This window comes from Alosa pseudoharengus, unplaced genomic scaffold (genome assembly GCF_046254945.1).
Source record: "Alosa pseudoharengus isolate Yale_2024_CS ecotype anadromous, Long Island Sound unplaced genomic scaffold, YU_APseudo_1.1 YU_APseudo_1.1_scf_14, whole genome shotgun sequence".
NCBI lineage: Eukaryota > Metazoa > Chordata > Actinopteri > Clupeiformes > Clupeidae > Alosa > Alosa pseudoharengus.
In genome coordinates, this window is record NW_027468609.1 from 37,392,803 (window position 1) to 37,418,957 (window position 26,155).

Here is a 26,155-nt window from a genome sequence, read left to right on the forward strand (position 1 = left end):
ATGACTTATGGCCTGAAAAAAGTTCAGTCAAACGATTTTTTTTTCACTTTAATCCCTGTATTAAGTCTAACAATCTATTTATTGGAGCAGGGGCGGAGCCAGCCATTGTAAACATTCGGGGCTTAGCCCATTTAATTATTTTTTTTAAATAACCCATTAAATAATGACTTCTAGTGAATTTTGTGTAAACTAATGGACACATTGAGACTTAAAAAACGTGAAACTAACATTCAACAGATTCAAGGTATCTGACTGGCACTACACTGTGTAAAATTATAGTTTTGGGTCTTTCAAGAGGCAATATCGGTTCATATCTGTTTAGCATGTACTTAGTTAATTAAGCGTTTCTTATGGTTTGTATATTATAGTATTTGTTTATTTTCATTAGGCTATTGTTTGATATGACATTATTGTTTATTATTGCTATTCTCCTTCTTCCTCTTCCCTGATCTCATCTGTGTGACAAATATATAGAATATCTTATACTATAATATACATAATATTATGATATATTTTACAGTATGGCCAGTCATCATGATACAAGGGTATTTTAGAAGGAATGCATTATCATCTTGACATAGGCGTTTCTAAATGATATTAATTTTGTAATTTAGCAAGATTATTCATAGGTTTCATCAGGTCCCTTTACACAGGTGCATAAAATCAAGCACCTAGATTATGAATGCAGACTGCATGGTGCTTGATTAACACACTTATGGAAAGGGCCCTTTCCTCTCAATATATCATTGTAATGTTTGTTTTTTTTAGTTAATAATTAGTTAGGCAGCCAAAACAACATAACATGACTTTTATATTTATGTGGACTCTTGGATTATAAGATCTGTGGTGGTGGATAGGATATCAACAAGGTTTTAAGGTAGGCTAACAGTTAACATTCTTTTGTTTTGTGCAACATATGACACTGAAAAGTTGACATGGGCAGATAACTGTTAATGGGTTTTTCTGACATTTCAAAACAGTGTAGCCTAATTTATTACAAGACGAGGATCACTTTGTTTTGGGAGCTGGAATTTCTTATTCTGCAGTAGGCTTAGCTAGCCTATGAGAGTAATGAAATTTGTCTTTTCCGCCGACGAACGAGGACATTTAACGTTAACGTTAAGCATTAGTGCTAGGGAGCTAACCAAGTAGCCTAACGTTAGCCTGCCTAACTGACTGAAAGCTCTTAACGTGAAATCACCAACCTGAAACAACACTATCCGTCAGTTCACTGGGCGATGCTGTTGCTTGAACGGAGCTGGGTGGTCTTTTGAAAAACGTTCTAATACCCATAACGTTTCAACAACATGTACACAAAGTGTTTTATCACAGACTGTAAACGTGACAGATTTCTGACAGAGGCTTTTTGGAACACTGAAGCCATGACGTAGCGTTGTCAAGGCAGCATTTTCACTGGATCTAAACAAATCAATCTAACCATTGAAATCACCATAGCGGATAGCCCAGAGACCTGGCATAGATCGTGTAGCAAGTCAAATTATTTTTCAATATTGGGCTTTGAAAATAAGGGATATATTTCCTCAGTAATAGAGCATTTTGTGACATTTATAGAGAAACCGAGGGGAAGTTATATTGGAAATTAGAATTGCCGGGAATTTAAAACAGTAAAAAAAGATTCGGGGCTTTTGAAAAAAGATTCGGGGCTTAAGCCCCCTAAGCCACCCCCTAGCTCCGCCACTGTATTGGAGATTAATTTACTAACTGTTATAACATCAGTTACATACAATGTCTATTTTCTGTATTATGCAAGATTTAAGTTGTTATAAAACAGCTTAAAATTCACAAAGACTTTTTATATGAAGCATGACGCCTACACGGAGAGATGTCAATTCCTCTGTCGGGAAACTTTGGAAAGGCAGTGAGAGATGTTAAGCTTCTTCTCTCATTAATTTGAGCAAAATGTTGAGGATACACCAACAGTAGATTAATTATTCGTCAACTCTGTTATTGCGTTATTGGAGTGAAACTTTTTTCTAATTTTTAAAAAACAATAATATGATTAAAATCCATGAAATTCTGACTAGTAACTAGTTTGAGGTTAGGATGTGGAGCTAAGCCACAAAATGATGGGAAATGTCAACTCAATATCGTCAATTCTGTGTTAATTCTGCATAGATTAATGAGAACAGAGTTCCCGATGACTAACAGAGTCATATGTGTTCAATAGCATTTAATGAGTGTGTCAACTCTGTTTAAGATTTTGCTCTTAAAATTATGACTAAATATGTATTTTGTTTTGAATGTATATCAGAAAATGTGTGATGTACAACTAATATTTTAACCACAGGATTTCTTTTTAAAATGTATATATGTTAAAGCTATCTTTTTTTTTTTTTAGAAAATATGCATCTCTTGGAAACTTGCCAGTGGAATATGATGTGTTTTTCTTTTTTAATTTCAGGACAAAAAGTAATCTCATCAAATTTAAAGTACTTCAGTGACTGTAGAGACAAAAGTTCTCTTAGGGAAGACATAATTTAAAAATGTATCACATTTGCTAAATATATATAATTTACCGAGTTTGTCTCTAACAGAGTTGACAGATTTTTCTGTTAGTACATTATTTTTACAGGTTTAAGCTCAGCAAATACTTGTCATGTTAATTTTGAAGTGTGTTCTATGACTATAAAAAAGTTTAATGATAAAAACTCATTCCATTTTTTATTTTCTCTCTAAACTTGAAATGTACCCACAAATTATAAAATGACAACCCAGCTGATATTAATTTGCACAGATAGGAGGGATAATTACTGTCTAACTACTTATAGATCCCAGCTCGTTCCTTGCCTTTGTGTACTGTTTTTTTTAGCGTGTTCAATACTTTTTTCCTGTGCCATTTCACTTTTTTACTCATAACTCTACTTATGGATATTAATGTTTGGATTTTTTTATATGTGTGGATTGCCTAAGTTAATACTAGGGTTAGCCTCACTGGAAGTATAGTTACTGAAAAAACTGTTGACGCGTCCCCCACTGTACATACATGCATACATACTAGGGGTGTCACGATTCGATTTAATTTTTGATTTTAAGGTACGATTCGATTCAATTTTCAATCTTTTTAAATTATATTACTATTAATGCAATTTTCATGTTGTTTACTTTTTTGCCTTATTTCCAGTTCTGTTTTGGGGGCTTTTATTTTGAAACCGTTCCTAACACAAGCTAGGCTACTAAACAGAACAGACAACTAGACATGAACATAGAGAAATTAAATAACACAGAATGATAATTTGACTGTTATAGCGCACACCAAAGAGACACAAGGTTGGTGTTCACAGTCAGTCACTTCAGAATTATATTGCACTGTTAGTGTGCATTCTATGCCTTAAAGTCATTTTGGACTCTAGGCTATATATAGAACTTTACTTGCAAAGTTGAGGCTAGCCTTAATGTTAATTGATGTGAATGAAGAAACACACCGGTCAATAAATAATTAATGACTGATTCATTTAACTCTGATTACACATTTTTAAAGTTCTTATTTACATTACATTTAAGGGTGCGTGTTTCTTAAATACAAAGTGACATTTAACCTTCTAACACTGTTCCGGTCAAAAATGACTGATTTACACATTCCCTGTACCATAAATATGGCATTTTTCATCAGATTGCCTCAAGATCTTATGATATCCTTCACAAAAGGCTTTTGAACACATAGAATTTATTGTGACTACTTTCTTTGAATTTTGAGTAATTTACTCAACTTAGAAACACTTTTTTGTTTACGGTCAAAAATGACCGCCATAGGAAATGAATGGGAAAGAGTATAATTTTCATCCAGGAGATGAAAGACATCTCCTTACACACACTCCTACAACTAACTACCAATGTTCCCACACATGCATGCATGCACACACAGAAGCACACACACACACCTACACACATATACGCACACACACACATACACACACATGTTCACCCACTCACACACACACATGTGTCATGTTGTCATGTTGCCACTTGTGAGTGTGACCCACCAATGTTTGCACACATATTTACATACAGAAACACACCCACCTACACACACACACACAAACACACACACACACATTTACACCCACTCACACACAACACACACACACACACACAGTTCATGTTGTCAGTTCATGTTGTCATGTTGCCACTTGTATATGTGAACCACCAATATTCACACACACATGCATGCAGACACACACAAAAGCACACACACACAACACACCCTACACCCCCCCCCCCCCCACACACACACACATGTACACACACACACAGTTTATGTTGTCAGTTCATGTTGTCATGTTGCCACATGTGCATGTGAACCACCAATTTTTGCACACACATAAACACTCACACCGACACACACACACACACAAACAGACACACACACACAGATACACACATTTACACCCACTCTGTCACACACACAGACACACACACTTCATGTTGTCATCTTGCCACTCGTGCATGTGAACCACTAGCGTTCGCACACATATGCATTCACGCACATACAGAAAGACACACACCCACAAACCCACACCCACACATTTTGTAGATGTTAATGTTCTAATAAGGCTCTCTTTACAATAAATGTTCTATTAAATAATACTTTTTGTCATGGTATTGGTATTTAAGAGCAGTTAAAACTGTCCGGTCAAATTTGACCGCGAACAGTAAATTAAGGGGGGTAGTACCGAACAGTGTTTAAAGGTTAAAATAACTTGTATGCCAATTCATGAACACACTATCTTTGTAAACCATACCTGCATGGCTCCAGGCGTTTCTCTAGCTTTGCCAACTTCTCATATTCAGCATTTGTTGGGAGGGCCAGATTGTGCCTCTGCTGAGACAGCGTTGTGTGCAGTGCGTCTCTGTTGTGCCTCATGCGCTTGATCATCTCAAGGGTGGAATTCCACCGTGTTGGAACATCTTGGCTCCTGAACTTGTCCAAGGGAGGCTTGCTGGACATTCAGCTCGTCTGAATTGGCCGGACTGTGTTTTATAATGTCCGACCACTTTACGGCACTTGGCCAGTGCACCATCAAAACCACCTTCCCGAAGTGACATTACAAAAGCTCTCTGTACAACATGTGCAACACAGGGCAAATGCTCGAATGGCAGTATCCTCCCTGCTGCCACCATATTAGGATCGCTGTCTGTTCCAATAGTGCTGATTTTATCAGCTAAGAACGTCAAGAAACTGCCTGGCACACGCTTCTGCAAAGTGACGCTCCTCTGTTTTCATCACACCTAACAGACAGACAAAGTAGATCAGAATGTGTGAATAGTGAACAACTAGCAATCATCAAGAAGCAAACATAATGTGGTGGTAATTCGTGGTGTCATGGTAATTAAGTCAAGTCAAGTCAAGTCAGATTTATTTTTAAAGCGCATTTAACATGCACATAGTGCAATCCAAAGCGCTCCACAAACAAGACACATAACAACAAGACAAAAGATGCCGGATGGAGCGGCGTAGTCGCCAGCGTACCCATGACATCAAGACAAGACAACTACTTTTAAAAAATAACAAATACAAAAAATGCCGGACGGAGCGGCGTAGTCGCCAGCGTACCCGTGACACCAAGACATGCAAGAAAGACAACAAAACAAATAAACAAATAAAAAAAAGAAAATATATTTTAAAAGGGGAAAAAGTGATGTTAAAATTAGTCCAATTTCCAAACCAGCTGAAAATGTCCAAGGGCAATGATGATCCGTGAAAACTGCGCACAGAGCTGTGTCTTCACAACCGATGCAATGCCAACAAAGTTCTTTAGCAACTGACCAACCCGGTGAATTCACTGGCAGTCTGGAAATAACGTTAACGTTAGAAGCTAGGCCTGCTAGACTGCAGTCTGGAGATGATGGAAGCACAGTCCAAGTACTGAGCGATCGTGTAGATCCGCAATTCGGTGGACTTAACAGCGACCGTTTGTTGCTCCGTGAGAATGCAGCTCTTCACCGTTAACGTTAGTCTGCAGTTGGCAAGGCAGCTCGCAGGTCAGCAACAGCTCGGTGGCCACGGTAGATCTTTCGCAGAGTAGAGCCTAGGTCCGGCTGTCCCGAGAGATCCCCTCGACCAGACAGTGAAGTGCACTGTTCACGGATGGATGGAAGGATGTCAGAGGCCCAGTTAGTCTGCAGTTGGCATGGCAGCTCGCAGGTCAGCAACAGCTCGGCGGCCACGGCAGATCTTTCGCAGAGTAGCCTAGGTCCAACTGTCCCGAGAGATCCCCTCGACCAGACAGTGAAGTGCTGCACCGCTCACAGATTGATGGAAGGATGTCTGATGCCCAGCTAGGGCAAAAGCTAGCCATAGCAAGCTCCCAATGGACAAATGTCAACGACATCAGCTGACAGTAAAAAGGACTAAGAATAACACGAAAACTATCAAAAATAGCGTAAATAAATAGGGAAAACATTTATCTAGACAAACCAATACAAAAAATGAACATGACATTACATAAAATTACAAACATTACATAAAAACAAACAAAAACATGATGCCAGACGGAGCGACGTGTCTCGCCAGCGTCCCCGTAACCTAGCAACTTTATAAATTAAGGCGAGACACTACAGGTGAATAGGGTAAAATTTTAAAAGAATAGACCAATCACCATGAAACTTCCTCAGTTGATTACTTACACAAATATGAACAAAAAATCTATTACAAGTTTTTGAAATTTGAATGTTTAATTATGCAAATTCTGCATTATATCATTAAAAATGCACGATTTTGCATATATTTTTAGTAGATATATCTGAACATATGATAAAGCCAGGTAAAAAATTATTTTTTCATTTTGTTTGCATACAAGATGAAAATAAAATTACAGAGGGATTTCAGGATATGGAATATGATTTTTGCCATATATTTTTGATTAAAATGTCACATAAATCAGGCCAAGAATGATTTATTAACAAATCCCTCTGTAAATAGCGTCAGAATACTGTGTATAATACTTTGTATAATAATTGTATAACTGGAAAGTTTGGTGTACATAGGTGCTACATAGGCTGAGATGAAAACAGCCTTGGAACACAGCCAAGAGATTCCGTTCTCAGCCTAGACTCGCCTTTGAACTTTCGCGATTGGTTACGGATACAAAGGAAGTGTCCATATTTGGATTGCACAATGTCATGCAGGAAAAACAGAGCTTTCCAACGGTACTACACATGATACTGTATGTTTTGTATCACGGTCGCGGTAGAGCTTGAAACGTTAGAAGGCTAACTTTTGGTGAATTTAGGAGAAATATACAGGCGCGAGTAGACAAAATGTAATGAAATAAACACTTAAATGTGTAAATCGGACTTTGTTGTTGTAGTAGTGTGAAATAATACATGCTAAGGTAGCAAATTAGCCCAAAATCTCGAAAGTTGAAAGTCAGTCAACTTTATGGTAATGAGCTATGACGCGGTTCAGATACCCAACCCTAGTGAGGATGCATACACATTGAGCTTTAAAATATATTTTCCATAATGACTTGGAAATGTTCATCCTGCAAGTCAAGATTGGGTTCTATTTGTCGTCATGTTATAAAACATAATTATGTTTGGCTAGCACTGGGTAGCAATTAGCCACAGTTTTTTGCTAGAAAAGAAGCCGATGGCTGTCTATGGCTTTTGTACTAGAAAGTATAATGTTAGCTGGCTAATAGCAGTGTTGGGAGTAACGGCGTTTAAGTATAACGGCGTTACTAACAGCGTTAATTTGTCAATAATGGATTAATCTAATTAATTACTTTTTACAACGTTACAACGCCGTTAACGTTACTGGACGTTAAATGCGGTGCGTTACTTACTTTGCATTGATTGAATAAACTGTGTAATCCGAACGCACCCCTGGCTCACAGCTAGTGAGGAGGTGGGTTAATAACGACGTAAGCGATTAGGATTGGCTAAGGCAGAGTCATGTTTCATGATAGCCAATCAGAGCCAGTGTTTTTACACACTTGCCAGCACACGCGCCACACACACGCAACAGCTAAAGTAGAGATTCGATGAAACAGCAGAGGTCAGGAGCAATCCGATGAAAAGTTGGCATTTTCAAAGTGGAGATATAAGCACTACTTCAAATTCATTGTGGTCAAAGGCAAGAACGTGCATGTAATGTGTACATTATGTCCAGGAGCGAAGACTTTGTCGACATCCGTTGTAAGCAACTCTAATTTAATGAGGCATCTCACACACGCTAGTGGCCAAAAACACCGATAGCCCCCCTCCACCAGAGATGATAGCTCGCCATCCACTAGCAAAGAAGGACTCGGAGCAATGTCCTCCAAGCAGCAAAAGCTAGATCTTTCTGCCTCACAACAAAAACCTATGACACAGGCTGAAGTCAACCGTAGGTCTGTCGATGTACAATTTCCCCTTGGGGATCAATAAAGTATATATCTATCTATCTATCTATCTATCTATCTATCTAATAAATATCGAAAGTTATGTAGCCTACAAACACCTGTCTGTTCTACTAATTTCAACTGGCTTTTCAAAACTGCTCAAAAAATCCAAATTCTTTGACATATAGCAACTTTTTTTTTAACAGTAACGCAAATAGTTACTTTCCCTGGTAACGAGTTACTCTTATCATAGAGTAATTCAGTTACTAACTCAGTTACTTTTTGGAACAAGTAGTGAGTAACTATAACTAATTACTTTTTTAAAGTAACGTTCCCAACACTGGCTAATAGCAGTCATGAACTTCTGAAAGTGATGCCATCAAACATGAACAAATCAGTAAATTTTTGTACCTCACCTACACTTCACTTTTAACTATTTAGAAATGTACAATACCACCTAGGTATCTTGCTATTCAGAATTTGAGTCTGGAATCGGAGCACTGGGACGTGATTATGGGGTGTGTTTCAACTTATACAGGGGAAAAAATGCCTCTGCACACTAATGGATAGACCTAACCAGTCAGAGCAACAAAATAGCCTACCGTGAATCCTGTACTGAGTGGCCAATCTCTTAGGCTTTGTTTCGTAGGAATTGGAAAAAAGGTCTAGGAGGAGATGGATTAGTTTCGCTTTAGAGTTTTGTGAAAATGGTGGGACAATGTGAATGTTGTAAAATGGGTGTGGCTGGATTCTTTAGATGCTGGAACTCTAAAGGAAAAGTGGAAAGAATAATTTGTCAGATAATTTCTTACAGTTCTGGAGATATGAGCAAAAGCGTAATTTTTCTTATTATAGCGCCTCCTACGGTCAGGATTTTTTTGTGTGTGAGATCATGCATTGATTCAGGACATATGGTGAGAATTTGGTGAAAATGTGGTGTCTGAACCTATTACGGTTATAGCTGCAGACCCCCCCCCCCCCAATGGACAGAATTTCACAAAATGTTGTGGCCATGCAAAGAATGTCATATTGATGGTCTCTACCAAGTTTGGATAAGATTGGACATTTTGACTTATTGCAGCGCCCCCTGTGAACAGAATTTCACAAAATTCGGTGTGTGTTGTATTGATGTTAATTTTGTCACCTATTTTTAATTTAGTCTTAGTCTTGTGACGAAATGTCCTTTTTAGTCTTTGTCATATTTAGTCATTCAAATATCATTTTTGTTAGTCAAGTTTTAGTCGACTAAAAGTCTCGTCATTTTAGTCTAGTTTTAGTCAAAAGAAAACTAAAGGTATCTTAGTCTTAGTCAGTTTTAGTCAACACATTTTAGTCTTTTTTTTATAACAAATTATTTCTGATTACCATTTGAGTCAAATAGTGTTTCACACATCTCAATTTTCCAACAATATTGTGTGTCCACAGGGCTACTCATCTGATTTTTTGTCAGTCAGAATGTTTACATGCACAGGTAAGTCGAGCTACAGTTATAGCTCGGCTGGGATTTGACCATAGACAGTAAAAGATTTAATTGGACCACTGTTATATTCGTAGACCAGTGTTTCTCAAAGTGTGGTCCGGGAATCACTGGTGGTCCGCAAGCTATCCCAAGTGGTCCGCGAGCAGACGTGGCAAAATATAATATAGATGAGTTGTTTGCAATATTGAACCAACTTGTATGTAAAAACAGTTCTGCAACACTCTATGTAAGATATGCCAGTTTAAATCATACAGTATGAATCCACACAATAAGCAAAGTGCAAAGACAATAAGCAAGGTGGTTCAGTGAGTAGGCCTATTGTGTAGACTAATTATAGGCTACTGTTGAAGTAGGTCTGATCTTTTTTTTTTTAGCTAGGGTTAGTTAAGTGGTCCTGAAACTGAAAAAGTTTGAGAAACACTGTCGTAGACCAAAGTATTAATGTTTTACTCCGCCTCGCTAGATGGCGATATGCGCCCAAACACAACACACACAGGCTCTCCATCTTAGCCATAGCTAACTTGCTAGCGAACTTTCCATATTAGCTTACTTGCTAGCAAACTTTGCATCATCAGTCTAACTAGTTAAATAGTTGACATTACATGATGAACATTTTCGTATGGACATTCTGGGGGATGTTAATTTATATGAGAGAAGCTTCAACTTCTGGGTATGTAGCATTGTGGCATAAAGCTTAGGTAGTTAGCTTGCTAACTCTGGCAGAAATGTCCAGTGTTCTTGTTCCATGTAGTTTCGTGTTGCAGCAACAGCACGTAGACTAGCCTACAGGAAAGCTTTTGCGTATGAACTCATTCGGAATATTTTGAAAACGTAACAGCTAGATATTCTGTCTTCTCATTTTGTAGACGAAAATGAAGAGAGATTTTATCTTAGTTTTTATTTCATGCAAAATATTTTAGTCTCGTCTTTTTTCGTCAACAATAATGCATCTTAAGGTCTTAGTCAGTGTTTCAGGACATTACTGCCGTCTCGTCATCGTCTCGTCTTAGTCATGAAAAAAAAGGTTGTTGACGAACATATTTCCTCTCATCTCGTCTGACGAAATTAACACTAATTGATGACATGTTCTAAGTTTGGATAAGATTGGACATATTGGAGATATTCACAGCACCCCTGTGGACAGAATTTCACAAAATTTGGTGTGCGTCCAAAGAATGTCGTAATGATTATGTGTACCAAGTTTGAATAGGACTGGACCTTTACAAGTAAAGATAAAGGCAAAAAATCTTCTTCTTCTTCTTCTTCTTCTTCTTCTTCTTCTTCTTCTTCACCACTCCCTGAATGTTAATTGACACTTAAAAAATGGGTGATAAATCAAAAAGCCAATCTGTTGGGCTTGGTCTGTAGACGATGTGTACTGAATTCTGTAGGAATTGGAACAACGGTCTAGTAGGAGATAGATTAGTTTTAGTTGAGTTTTTTGAAAATGGCAGAAAAAATTGCAATATGGAAATGGGCGTGGCTGGGTTAATTAGATGCAGGAGCTCTGGAGGAACAAGAAGAAAGAAGAATTCCATATGGTTCTGGAGATACAGTATGAGCAAAAATGTAAATGTGATTATTATAGCGCCCCCTATGGACAAATATGGGTAATTCCTGTTGTGTGAGATCATGCACTAATCAGAACAAACACAATAGGGTTCCCGCAGCTTTACTGATTGGACCCCTAATGATAAAATATATAGTTGTAATTTAAATTATATATTATATTTTACACCTGCAGATATGATGAAAATGTGATAACCATTGATTTTGCACAAACAAGTCAGTTCTCAAATGTGTGTAAGAGTGTTCGTAGATTCTGTTCTTACCTAAGAACAAAAAAACATTGGTGAATGACAGAATCTTCGTAAGTGGGTTTTAAGAACAAATTTCTTCGTAAGAACGGTTGGTGAATGAGGCCTATTGTTCTCTGTTAACCATTCCTTGCCTTGTTTGGCTGTTTTGGATCATTGTGTGGTTTAATGGTCCAATGCCTATTGGGGCAGGTCTCTTGGCAGGCTGCCTGATCCTTTTCTTCCAAAAATCTTAATGTAGCCCCTTCTTTTAGTGTTACCATTTCCTTTGAGAAGGTCACCAGGTCCAAAGGACGTTCCACCGGAAATGTATGAGCTGTTCTTAAGAGCCTTCTGTACATAAACCCAAATATGATGGTATATCATAAGGCGGTATACAGAAAATCACAGCAAGGCTATTGAAATGTATTATCACCTAGTAATCAAGTATAACCTTTCCACTGCCACTTCTCCAGAACTGTAACCTTTCAGAGTGCTTTTTTTACAGACAGAAACAGACTTTGTGTAGCATGGCCTCAGCCTGAAATTTTCATAAACAGGTACAGCTGAACCCTGATTGTTTGAAGTTAAAGGAACCGTTTGTAAGATTGTAGCCAAAACTGGTACTACAATCACTTTAAAATTACTGTAGAGCGGTGTATCCGCTTCCCCTCCCCTCTTACTGGCAGAGCTGGCAACCCAGATGCCCAAACACTACTGACTTTGTGATTAGTAGATAAGTGGAGGGTGGCGCATCAGGCCAAAACACAACATGACAACATCAACATCAGTTGAGGGCTGCAACTTTTTAAATGACAATATCCTGGCCGGACTACTATTGTCAGTGATATAAGTATTTGAAATGAACCCGATTTCTTAATGTCTAGTGACATATCAGGGTCATTTTATGATTAATTGAAATACATTTCTTACATACGGTTCCTTTAATTTTGTCATTGGTCAATTTTTTTCTTTTATCTTTATGTGCAGGTACTGCCCCACATGCAAGAATGACACAAATGAGGTTGTGAAAGCTGGGGAGAAGCTCAAGGCTAGCAAGAAGAAGGCAAAGATGCCCTCTGCCAACACTGGGAGCCAGAGAGACTGGGGGAAGGTGAGGTAGTCTTCCACTACATTGGCCAGTGTTTGTCAAACAGGAGGCTCATTAGAAGAGAAGTGTGAAATAACTGATTGCAGTCTTCATACAATGAGTCAAGTCAAGTTTATTTATATAGTGCATTTCATACACAAAGGTCATTCAGGGCCCTATCTTGCACCCTGGCACATTGGCGTAAAACTCGTTTTCCACCCGGTGCAAAGTTTAATTTCTTATTTTGCACGTTTATTTTTTAAACAATGCGCCCAGGGGTGTGGCAATTAACAACCTAGGGAGTGGCCTGGTGCATTGTCTAAAAATCGCTATTGTACACCACTTAAAACGCCTTACGCCACTGACCAAGAGAAACCTGGTCAGAAGTCTATGGTGAGTTGTTTATATGTTATTTTAAGAGTGCATTGTCAACAGTCATATTGGCGGGTGCACAACGCACCATCCTTCTATCATCCATGAACGCACACCAGCACATGTCCATGCAAAACATTACAAATTGCACGATTACAATGGGAAACATAATTAGAAGGAAGATATTACGAAATACTGTACATCTCATGAGGAGTAGTTAAATTGGTAATGACGGTTATTGTATAGTGATTAGTGGAGAGGCGAGTGACACGTATGGAGCACAGCTGAAGACACACTGTCACGAGATATAAGCAACTCCTCTGCATGATAAATGTTTTTTTATTCAGTCATTTGAGCAATATTATGGTAAGTGTTGCTTTTTTCAGCCTATGTTTTCAATGGTAATTTGTCAGTCAATAGTGAAAGTAACTGCATATAACTCTTTCGTTGACTGACACCATGGTGAAGTTAGTTTCACTTTGCCAATGAGTGCAAATGCGTGAAGCTTATGCTAGGTTTTAGTAAAGCATGGTTTAGTGGAATGACTATTCCATACAGTCTCGCAAGCAGCCTCCTTCAAATGCGCCGTTGAATGTCAAAATACAGATGCATTCTTTGACATCGCGCTTTGCGCCGTTAAAGGGAATGACAGATGTCATTCTCATTGGTTTAAATGATGTTACGCGGCTTACGCCCCAAACTCACCCATGACTGATTAAGAAACCTAGGAACACCTTGTTGCGCCATGCACTCGACGTTTGATAACGAAAACCCTCCCAATGTGGACTGGACATCCTACCAAATTTGAATAAGCTTTTGAAGAGTGACGATGCGCTTTAGAATGTCAAGGGCCCTTTGAAAGGCCCTCAAAGTTTTGGCTAAGTCTCCTCAATCTGTCAGACTTGCCAACTGCAGCTTTAACTACTTATTACCAACTTGTAAGTATCAGCACGTTTTCATGCTGGGAATAAAGCGTCCGGTTGCCGACCCATGTGGTAGATTATTGCTTAAACTTGAGGTGTTTTGGTGATATTCTAATTCCATGTCGACTGAGCCAACAGGGATGATTAAAAAACATGCCCAGTTCAGAACTGTATTGGTCTTTATTATCTCCATATCTCCAACAAGTGACGGTGTAAAATTAAAAATCTTTGACGGCACGCGATTAATGCGGTTAAAAAAACGCGTTATGCTTGGTCCTTCATCACATCGCGATGAACGCGTTAACGCTGACAGCTCTAATTTGTATGCTTTTGCTGTTGTTTCATATGCACACACACACAAGTAAAGGTAGCCTAAACTATTGAAGCATTCTGAGTAACTAAAAATATTCTTAAGTATGGAAAGTCATTTTATCACACAATAGCTACCCTAAATCTGATTGCCTGGCTGGCATCAAGTAACAGACAGATTACATTTCACCTAGTTACCGCTGAAATGCAATAACAAAATTTCTGACAGAAATGTAGTTATTTTCTATAACTACATATTGAGAGGAGTAAAAATATCGATAAACTTATTTCACGTCAGCGACAGTAGAAACCCGGAAGTAACCTGAAGTGACACTGTTTTTGTACTCATCTTCAAGTATACTTTATACTATTTTTATACCCATCTTCAAGTATCTAAAAAAAATTGTGCCATAAACCTCTTAACCAATCATATCAAATTGTAGCTTATGTTGTCAGCACTACGTGGAAAATTTCAGAAATAAAAGCAGCCATTGGACAGCTGAGATATACGGAGCCCGTGAGGTGACATGAAAAAAAAAAAAAAAAAACTGAGAAAAGGTATGTACTTGGGACAAACGCTGACTAGGTTTGCAAGATCTTGAGTTTGTTTTGCGAGATCTCGAGTTTGTTTTGCGAGATCTTGAGTTTCTTTTGCGAGATATTGAGTTTGTTTTGCGAGATCTCGAGTTTCTTTTGCGAGATCTTGACTTTCTTTTGCGAGTCTCGCAAATCCATCAATGCAAATGAGAACCACTAGAAATGTTCCGGAGAGCTTTAGCCACTGGAATTACGTTGCCGTTCCTTATTTTGGCATCTGCGTTGGTCTGAGGTTGTGTTCCACACTGACAAGCCAACCTAGTCAGGGTGCGATTTGTGAAAAAAGCCGAGGGGGGGCGGGGGCGTCATCGCTCCTACACATCACTTCATCCTAAACCTCGATTTCAATAGTCAATTTGATTTTAGAGGCTTTAAAAATATGAAGTTTCGTTTCCCTTTCTTTAACTTGTTTAGCTGTATTCTCCAGTGCAGTGAACAAGCCGCTGCATTCTGCAGTGAGTCAAGACCAGAAGTTAACGTTACCACACACTCACAGTGATAGTCTTTTCATTTTACACAGGGCCGGTCCTATGTTATTCTGTGCCGGGGAGCAACACGCCCACGACCGCAACAGCCATTATGACCTAGGTATACGCACGCAGCACAGGCGAGCACAGGCTACTACAGTAGGAGAAACATCAACCAATTCAGATCAATTAGTTAAAATAATATAGATGAACCATACAATTGCAAGCGACCATGCCACAGCGGGCTACTGTATTAATGTCATCATTGTCCTACCGTATCCTCGAACTCGTCTGTTGCCCGAACGTGAAGCCAAGAACCATAGGCCTACCTTCTTTGCGTTCTCTCCCTCCTTTTTTGTATTTTCTATCCTCTGTTTATGTTCTTTTTTCTGGCTACCAAATTTGTTTACAGACAGACATTTTCCCATTAGTTTTGCCTACCAAGCATACGCGTAGCCACGACCGGGCCTGTCTACTTGTCAGTCTTGCCCGTACAATTAGAGGGCTTTCCTTCGTTTATGTTCACCATCTAAAAAAGACGCGCAAGTCAACACTGCGCTGATAGTTCAAGAATCAGTAAAATTGCGTAGGCTACAGCCGGCAGCTCCGTAATTGTCAGGTGTGATGAAATGCGTTCATGTTCCACTTTTTATGTCATAAACGCTGCATGCCTATGAAAAGGATTTGCAGTAGGATTGTCCGATGGTCAAGCTGTTGCTTCAATTTGTGTTTTAATTTATGCGATGCTCCGATGCTGGGTTCATGCAGTTTTGCGCAAGTTTAAAATGTTTAGCCGACAGCATAATGTGTCATTTTTGTACAATAAGTTCCACTTTTCATGTCATGAATGTAACATGCCTATGATAAGGCTTTGAAGTTGTCCAATATGGTCAATCTATTGTCTCAATTGTGTTTCATGTAGATAGATAGATAGATAGATAGATAGATAGATACTTTATTGATCCCTAGGGGAAATTCAAGACGCACCCAAGCTACATTCATGCATTGTTTTGCTCCAGTTGAAAATGTCTGCGTAATTTGTCAGCTGTGATCAAATGCCTTTAATAAATTCCACTTTTATGTCATAAATATAACCTATGCCTATGATTAATGAACAGAATCTCTCAACCTCACGTCTTGACAGGTCACGTCTAACGTAGCCTACTACTCCCGACAGTTCGTCATTGTTAAAATATCAAATATCAATGGCCATACTACTGCTACATCTGTCAAACATTGCAGAATTTCCATGTCTTTTCCCATTGGGAACATGTAGAACACAACAAAATACTGTACGTTACCAGACAAAATCAATGCTATTCTGTGAAATAATCGTTCATTCTAGAATTGCACCATGCATGGCAAAAGGAATCTCTTTGAATTAGAGATTGAATGTTTATAATTACGGTTTGCAAACTCAGTCAACACACTCATGTTATCTCATTATAGCATGAAGGAGTTTTCTTGAAGTATGCAAGAGATGCCTATGCGACAAACAAGTTCAATAATGTTGGGCAAGTTTGCCCAACATGAACTGGTTTTCTTGTCCAATACCCAAGGCTTCTTTTCTGTAATATTAAAGTCACCACTTTACTGACAGCATTGTAGTTTGCTTCTTTTGGAACATAACTAACATTAACATGTAATGTTAGCTATGTTAGTCAGTTAACAATAACAGTCAGTTACAGTAATGATAGTGGGTTAGCTATAAAGCTATCATCTCCAAGAAGATTGGTTCATACCCAACATTCCTAGCATGACTTTATTTCTTCAAGATATTTATTTGTCACATACATTTATACAAAGTACAACATGCAGTGAAATGCTTAGTCCTCTGGCATTACTGTGCAATGTTAATATCAATGTAGACATAAATAAATGCTTATGGTTATGGGATTTGGCAGATGCTTTTGTCCAAAGCAACATACAAATAACAACAATACAATAGTTAACCCTTTCGTGCCCTTGCCGAACATTCCATTTTTGGTGCTGGATGACCTCCTTACACAAAAAACCTTATTTCTTGAGTATAATACATACCATCAATGGGGTGTACATACCATTGTAATCAGAAGGATCAGTTCTATCAAATGATGTAAAATACATATGGTAATGTTGATATAGTAATGAACAGTCTTTGAAAATCCACTCCAAATGTATACCGAAATTCGTTAAAATTGAATTTCATTCACATAAAAATGAATTTTCATCATATTTCTATACGAGATAGAGAAAAATATAGAGTGTATGACATGTTCAGTAAGTTGTGGGCTATTTAACAAAAATGAATTGGAATATCATTAACCTTTCAAAAGATTTGATACATTTAGTGATCAGTGTAAAAAATGCAGGAAACGGGATTTAGAATGTTGACAGAATTCACATTCTCTTTCTCACCAAAAACATAAAAGTATGCATAGAAACTAATAATGAAGTCAGACACAGTGGTTTAGATTTATTTGGTCCATAAGAATAAACCATATATATATAAGCAAATGCTACAGTCAATAATAATGATATATAAAAGAAAAACATGTACCTTACCAGTAATACAGGAAGTAAGTATGCTGTATATTTATTGAAGATCAATTCTGAATAGAGACATAGAATACATTTGATTCAACAGATACAACTTCCTTATATAAATTAGTGTAATATGAAAATGATATACATCTATAAAATGTATTATTTATGAAAAGCTAGGAATACAATCAACTTCAACATCACTCAAAAACCAATGTGTTCTAAACATTTGAAAGTGGATTACATAGAACAAGCCTGTTGAGAATAAACACATACACACATATACACACAAACACACACACACACACACACACAGAGGAGGATAGGGAAAGGTGGGGTGGGGAACCTGAAGGGAGGGAAGTGAAGTCCCATGTCAATGATCAATCCCAGAAAACTGTGAAACTCTTCTGGGGTCTCTTCGTCCCATGCCCCTGCACTGTGTGTTTGCATACGACGGCCTACTAAGCACAACCTTCCACCCGTTCCGGTTGGTAAAACCCTGGGACAACAACATATAAAAAACAACATACTGTAACAAGTCTATTTCACAGTGTTTTAGTGGCAGTCTACACCACCCTACGCACGGCACCTAAATCTATACCTTCTTCCTCCATCCTCACATGGTCTTCAACATTGTGAGCGCAAGCTCATCAGCAGTCAGCTACCTCTTCAGGCCTGCAAGGAGGTCTGTGTAGGTCTTGTCATCCTCCATCTGAAACAACAGTAAAATCATACAAATGTAATACCTTTATTAATTAAAAAAAATAAAATCACAAAACTACAGAAACACTCAAAATCATGCATTGAAACCCTATACATTCACTACATCCAGGAGGTGTATGCAAGAGAAGCCCTGTTGCAGCAGAGCAAGTGTCACATGATCGCTAGTGGGTCCACGTTGTCACACGCAGGCCTAATGTTTATTTTGTGTAGCGAGATCAAGACGTAGCCTACTTGGGATTTTGTGCAGCTACTTCTGTTCACATAGCATTGATGAGACAGTCACATATTTTCCTACATGGTGTTATATGGAGAAAAAACACTTGCCTTTGAGTATTTTAATAGTCAGTTGTAAACAAAGAACTCTTCTCATGTAACCCTTTTGTAAATGGACTGAAGTTCGCTATCAATATCTACGTGTATCGATTATGCTAACCGTTAGCATCTCTATGGGATTTCTCATGTACATTAGCCATAAGCTAACGCATTAGTTTCTATTCTGTAACTTGGAATGCTTTCTCTTAAACAAAACATCGAAGAAAATAACCGAGATGTACTCTGTTGGTCTGCTTAGTTTTACAGTGAATCCTAACCCAGATAGCAAAGGGGCGTTGAATCCACGTTGAATCAACCTCAGCCGCTTCAAACAAACGTGGATTCAACGCCCCTTTGCTATCTGGGAAGTAAAGGTTTTTGAAAGGAACTTCAGCTTCAGACTTTCTCTTGGGAAACTATTAGGCCTAGTCATCTTCTCTAATGTAGCTGGCTAGACCATGTCATTGCCACACACACAAGTGGGGGCAAAATTGGAAATGTGTCATAGAGTGACAATGCATTGGTTGATTTGGTTAAAAAGTCACAGGTTAGGTTATTGGTTATTATTGTATTGATGCCAGGCTTGGAATTTCACCATTCTGGGGGCAAGGCCACTTGGCCTTCAGTTGGGCATATTTGGTGTGGGGCACAAAGGCCACATGTCAGGGCACCAAGGCCAAAAAATAGTAGTAGGCTATAAAAATGATCAAAGTTGTATTTAGCCTATTCACTGCAGTAGACCTGCATCACTGTATGAAACATTACAAAAACATGAAACATGACATATTACATAGAACTGTAAATCATCTGATCATCTAATATTTACAGATATCTAGGCTATATATAACATTTATTTTATATTTGGCCTGTTATGAAATCATTTAAGCACAGCTCAGCTTTAAGAAACTCAAATAGCCTAGATGCATGCTTAGCATTTTGTGATCATTAAGGCTATACTTTCACAAACTCTTAGTCAGCTGTCCTCTGATTTACCAATATCTAGGCGATATTTGTAACATTTATTTTGTATTTGGCCCGTTATGAAATGATGTGGAACAATCTAAACACATTGTAAAACTTAAAGCCCAAATTTGGAGACATCCATGTATGTCGAACTTTACCTGCCAATTCAAAACTGGATTACTCTGGAACGGCTAACTGTACAGGGGACTGCTTTACACCTTTATGTTCGGTAAGGTCTCCTGTTTATTCTGATATATGGTTTGTCATGTGTTAAAAGAAGGGTTCGTAAAGTATTCCACCGAGATGAATGGGTAGGGAGATCGATCATGGGACGCAAAACCTTCAGTAGAATGTATGATTAAATTGAATTATATTATTTACTTTTCTCGCGAACCGTTCAACACAGCAATTGTCGGCTAACATCGTTTAAAAGCTGAGAAAAAGCTCTTTCATGTGATACTTGTGATGTCTGTGTGATGAATAGGCTACTTCGCGAATAGTTCAACTGAGAATGGGTGAATTTGGACGCGCTTTCTTTCTTGCGCTGTCACTGTCTCCACTGCGTAAAAGACTAAATTAATTTGCGCTGTGAATGCTAAGATTATTTTGACAGGCAACAGGCTAAATAAAAATCGCTATTAGTAGGACGCAAAGCAGAATATTGAAAGAAGGGGGCACCAAGGCCACCGTGGCCTGTAAACCTCTGATTTTCAAAGGGGCCTCACGGCCAATGCAAGGGGCTACGACGGCCATGGCCGTCGTGGCCGCCGTGAAATTCCTACCCTGATTGATGCTATTCATAAATAATGAGCTGTAAAGTAACTCAGACTTTTAAATTTTTTTTTAAAGGATATCGACTAATTATCGTTATCGTCAAAATCACAAAAAATATCGAGATATTATTTTTTGTCCATATCGCCCACCCCTACTATTGAAGCATTCTGAGTAACTCAAAAATATTTAGAAGTATGAAAAGTCATTTTATTACACATGGGTTTAGCTACCCTAAATCTGATTGCCTGGCTGGCATTAAGATAAAGACAGATTACATTTCACCTAGTAACTAATTGCTGAAATGCAATAATGACATTTCTGGCATAATATGTGATTTCACATCATGTTTTCTATAACTACATATTGAGAAGAGTAGAATATCAAGTCATGCCATCTTAGAAAATGTTGAGACAAGCACGTTTGACTTTGTCATTTAGAAGTTAGCAAGGTAAAACAGTTCACTACAAACTGCCTAGCGAGGTAACAACCCGAGGAGAGGCAATAAGTTAATTAGCACTACATTTCTATTGAGAGGAGTAAAAATATCGCTCAACTTATTTCATGTAAGAGAACGCAACTTAGAAACGCGGCGCCCATTGATTTATTCAGCTTTGGTATGCTATACTGACTTGCCAACATAATGCTTAGGGACTGTTCGTTATTTATAAACGGGGCCACCGGAGGAAAATAGGGGAGGGTCATGTCTTTTTATTCTTTGTTGAGGGGAGGGTCACCTAACTTTTTTTTGTCTAGGGGGGGGGGGGGGGGGTCACCCATGTTTTGTATTAATGAAAACAGCAAAAAAATCAAAGTGGCTTGTTTGATTGTTGATTTCTGTCGCCATATAACGTTCTCTTTCGTTCCATAGCTCTGTCAACATTGAACAATGAAAATAAGGGAGATTTCCCGGGTTTCTCACGCAAAATACGGAAAATGTCAACATTCGTCCCCATTAACGTTGGAAGGGTTGGAGCAACAAAGTAGCCTACTTTATTCACGCCTAACAGCCTATATCCATTTGGTCAACTTTATCCAGCCCTAAAAAAGCTAAATTTAACTTTGGTTTACTTGTAGCCTAACTTTAAACAGTGTGCATGCTTAACATAAAGCATACTTGTGCTTCATTCATCCACACATCCAGCTCCTAACGTTTTGACAAGCATTTCTACCAATTGACCTTGTTCCTGCCCATCTCTAGCTTTGCTGTCTCCATCCTTTTCTTTTTTGTTGTTTGCAAAAAAATATATAGTAGGCCCTATTTATTGGTAACCAGCAACAAGTGCAATTTGTTAATCGCTGTCATTCTCTCTCCTGCCAACAAAAATGTGTTACGTTCCAAGTAGCAGTGCGTAATTCTGCTTCATAAAGTTGAACAAATACATTGGTCATATAAATAGCCAGTTTATGGTCAATGTAGAGTTGGTAAGTTATGGTAGGCCAACTTGGAGTGAATATACAGGGGGAATTCTTTGTCTACTCGTAGCTACTCGTAGACATAGCCTACGGCCAAACACTGCAAGCGCCAATGAATCGTGCTCTCACGATAACCACGTCGTTAACTTAAATAGGCCTAGGTTAACATCACTCTGAGTTCGCATTCAAGCAAGCAAAATTTGAATACATCTGTTTCACTGGAAGGGCAAGGGGTAACAACAGGACAACACAGAGACAGGCCAGAATGCAGGACTAATGTTATGAGAGTATTACAGTAATATGGGATATTCTACGGGAAAATATTAAAACGGCAAGACAGCGGGGAAAAGTTAAAATGATAAACCCGGAAAAAATTGGCATGTTAGGTATTTTTCGGTCCCTGTAATTATTTGTGAAATTGTGCAAACGGCCTTTTCAAGTCATTTGAGAAGGAAGGAGTGTAGCAAGCTCCCAAATTCACGCTCATCTGAGAAATTGAGTTTTGGATAATGTTCAGCTTCGGCAGCTTTACAATGACTCTGGAAGCCTAGAGACGAGTCCATAGCAACAAGTTCATGTGTTGAATTTGTTATTACCCAGTGTGCTTTGTTGAATGGTCTCAATGTTTTCTTGTTTTATTTCATGTGAATACTTACTAGAGGAGTAACTTATTTCAAGTAGGCTAATGCAGTTGCAGGAAGTGTGCATTTAGTTTCCATACTTATTGTGTTTCCACAACAATGTTAGTGAGTAAATCTACTGAAATGGCCACCATCTTGGTGAAGTGTGATGTGTAAGATCAGAAAGCAGAGGTTGATTTTAGAACGGTAGCCTAAGTAGATGTGTTTTCATAGCGCTTAAAAGCGTGAGCAGAAGGTATCGACAATTGGCCGGGGATGGTCATGTCTTTTTTGAAAAAACAGTTTATCCAGCTGTGTGGTTTCCAGTCGAGGTAAACTCCAACGAAGTGCAGGTGGCATCTGGCGGTCCATGTCAAAATGTACGACTGAAGTGAAAAGTTTTTTTCACGACTCATCTTCAAGTATCCAAAACATTTCGCGCCATAAACCCCTTAACCAATCATATCAAATTGAAGCTTATGTTGTCAGCATTACGGGGAAGATTTCAGAAATAAAATCAGTCATTGGACAGCTGAGATATTAGATGATTGGTCCTCGTTAAAATTTTACGAAATTAGAACGGTCGGGCTTGTAAGGGTTAAATAAACAAAGGACATTGATGAGGAGGGTGTTGCTATGGCACCAGTGTGTTAGTTTATTAAGCCTCTTCACAGTTATCAGAAATGAGGCCAACCACTGCTGTGTCATCGGTAAAATTAACAAACAGTGAAATTATTAATTGGTGCATTAAACCCTAAGCAAATTGTTTCAGATGTGCAGCAAACACATCTTTCATGTAAATGAAGGTTTTAAATGCAGTTGTTGACTCAATTCCAAAGAGAATACCAAAGGGTTTTTGATGATTCGAAAACGGACGTCAATGGGATCTTTTCCAGACTGACCTGCAAAGCAAATTCAAATTTGCCAACAGGTTTGTCTGGGTTTACCTAGGCTATTTAATAGAGGAATTTCATTGTAAGTGCGAGAGATCAAGTGGGGTATACATTATTTTGTTGACCAAAAATATGTAACAAGAAAAGAAATAGAAGAAAATTGCATATAATTGAAATCCAAGCCATTTCAATGAACTTATAATGACCGATAATGACCAGCAGACAGCACATTATCCTTAACATAATTGTGTTGCTGTATGGCAGCAGCATATACGTTTGCTGACTGGTGTGGAAACCTTAATGAATGAATAGGCATTTAATTCAGTTTTACAGTAACAGTGTACAAAACAATTTAACATCTGATGTTTAAACTGTAATTTTAAATAATTGTGTGTGCATTTCAGGGTATGGCATGTGTGGGACGTACTAAGGAGTGTACAATAGTGCCTTCTAACCACTATGGTCCCATTCCTGGCATTCCTGTGGGAACAACATGGAAATTCCGTGTGCAGGTGAGTTTTCTGGTGCAAAGACCCACCATTTCGCCGACTCTGATTGGCTCTGACTCTGATTTCTGTCTTCACTCAGTACATTTACATGGGTTATAGCTCAACTAGACCATTTAATTGGACTACTGTCCTTGTCCCAGTATGCATGGGTGGGGAATCATTTTTTTGACCGAAGTATGTCCTACGATATACCACCTTTCAGCTTGTTATTACTGTGCTTTTTCTACCCTCGGGCGGGGGGGGGGTGCTTAGGCGCGGAAACACGTGTTTCAATCGTTCCGACACAGACATGTCACTATAGCTTGTTTTGCTTTCCATGTAAACAAGCATGCGATATGAAAGTCTGGGATTGTGGAGAACACTAAATGGTCTACTGAATGAGCATTAAGTCAAACCTTTAAATGAAAAACACTCATTGATAATCGAAAAAATGTAACCGCTAATGAAGTTAGCGGTTACATGCGGTTAATGAAGTTAGTACTTTTGCGCATCAAAACTTGTTTATCGCCAGTAACTCCGTGATAAAATGACATAGCAGGAAGATATTTGGCTGATAGAAGGAGGTTAACATGCTCTATGTTTTGACCGAAGGACGTCGGTCTATCATCATTACACTCTGAGAAAACTGGATTGTTTCATTCGTCCCGTGTTTCAATTGTCCCGGCTCTCCCTACTCTTAGTAAGGAAAAATGACAACTCCTAAACTAAGAGTGAGTCTTCGTTGCTATGGATGACGTTATTACTCATGCACGAGCTTGACTGAAGTGACCACCTTGATTGGCTGATGATTGTAACGCGGGAATGATTCCAAACCTCCCTTACGATGATGAGTGACAGGTGACAGGTCTGAGAATGCGTGCGCTACACAAGGACGGAAGATGATGAATAACTGAAAAAAAGGCCTAGCCTAAATTAATCAAGAGTAAGGCAAAACAAATAGCCTAGTAGCCTAATGAAACATATGGATTGATGTAGTATCTTTGTAACATTATTACATTAATCTGTTACTATGCCTATGCCTACGTTTGCAAAGAGGAGAACATTTTAATTTGATTCACAATAACGTTACATTTAATTTACATGTTGACAATGAGTAGCCTAGTTTTGGTTGTTGTTGGTGGCGTTATTGCATGTTAGTTATGCCTACAATGCAAAATTGCTTCCTCACGATTGGAAGCTCCTGTAGCCGCATAGGATTTCAAAACATGGCGAAATGCCACAAAAAACGGTTTGTGAATAGGTCTGTGAGTTAGGAGTCCTCTCGACTTCTTTTAAGCGGTCACAGAGGTGGGAAGGTGTGATTTGTTGGGGGCAGGGCCAGATTAACAATTCATAGACCCCTGCGCACAAATGTCTGATGGCCCCCCCTGCCCCCCAGCCAACGTGAATCGGGCAGTCAGTTAATAGGCCTATATCGTGAAGATTTTTCTTGCCATCTAAGGCACGAGCGCATCTGTGAGGCCAAGCCTCACCAAGTAGCCCGTTTGTTTACAACTAACATTACATTTAATTAAACTGCTTATAGGCTATGCCGTAATAGTTTTAAACATTTTGAATATTAGTGTCGGGTAAATTAAATGTTCTCAAAGTAGCCTTATGGATGAAAGCTGCTTGGGATCCCCCCCTGTCAAGCAATGTAACCATACAAACGCGCGGCCTGCACTCATTGTTTCAAAAGGAGTAATTTCGGCTTTGTCGGAACTGGCCATTGTAGGCTACGTAAAAATAAACTTCAAAAACTAACGAAAAATATTTATCTTCTTTCAGTTAATTCAAAAGTTTCCAAAAAGTTAAAAACAGATGACGTGACGTGTGTCATTGACATACATGTGTTTATTTGAGAGGGAAAATTGGAACGTCATTTTTGAGCAATTTTGACAGCCCTAGTCCACTGTAGGCTATGCCAATCGGCTATTACTGTTACACCTTCCACCTAGCCCGGTGAGTGGGGGTCGTTATTAGGTTGGATTTTGTAGTTAGGCTACTGCAAATGTAACACCCTCGTTTCTATGAAACTGGAAACAACTGAACCAGTAGACTTTGTCACAA

At 38.6% G+C, this 26,155-nt stretch overlaps 1 protein-coding gene across 1 annotated transcript in view; it reads left to right on the plus strand.

Annotated features, from left to right (window-relative positions):
* The window catches only part of uhrf2 (ubiquitin like with PHD and ring finger domains 2), a 187,769-nt gene that overhangs the window by 104,111 nt on the left and 57,503 nt on the right, over positions 1 to 26,155 (plus strand). Inside the window, exons 7-8 of the mRNA XM_076284888.1 lie at positions 12,609 to 12,732; positions 24,002 to 24,109. Of these exons, the coding sequence (XP_076141003.1) occupies positions 12,609 to 12,732; positions 24,002 to 24,109 (232 nt within the window). The remainder of the gene's footprint in view (positions 1 to 12,608; positions 12,733 to 24,001; positions 24,110 to 26,155) is intronic.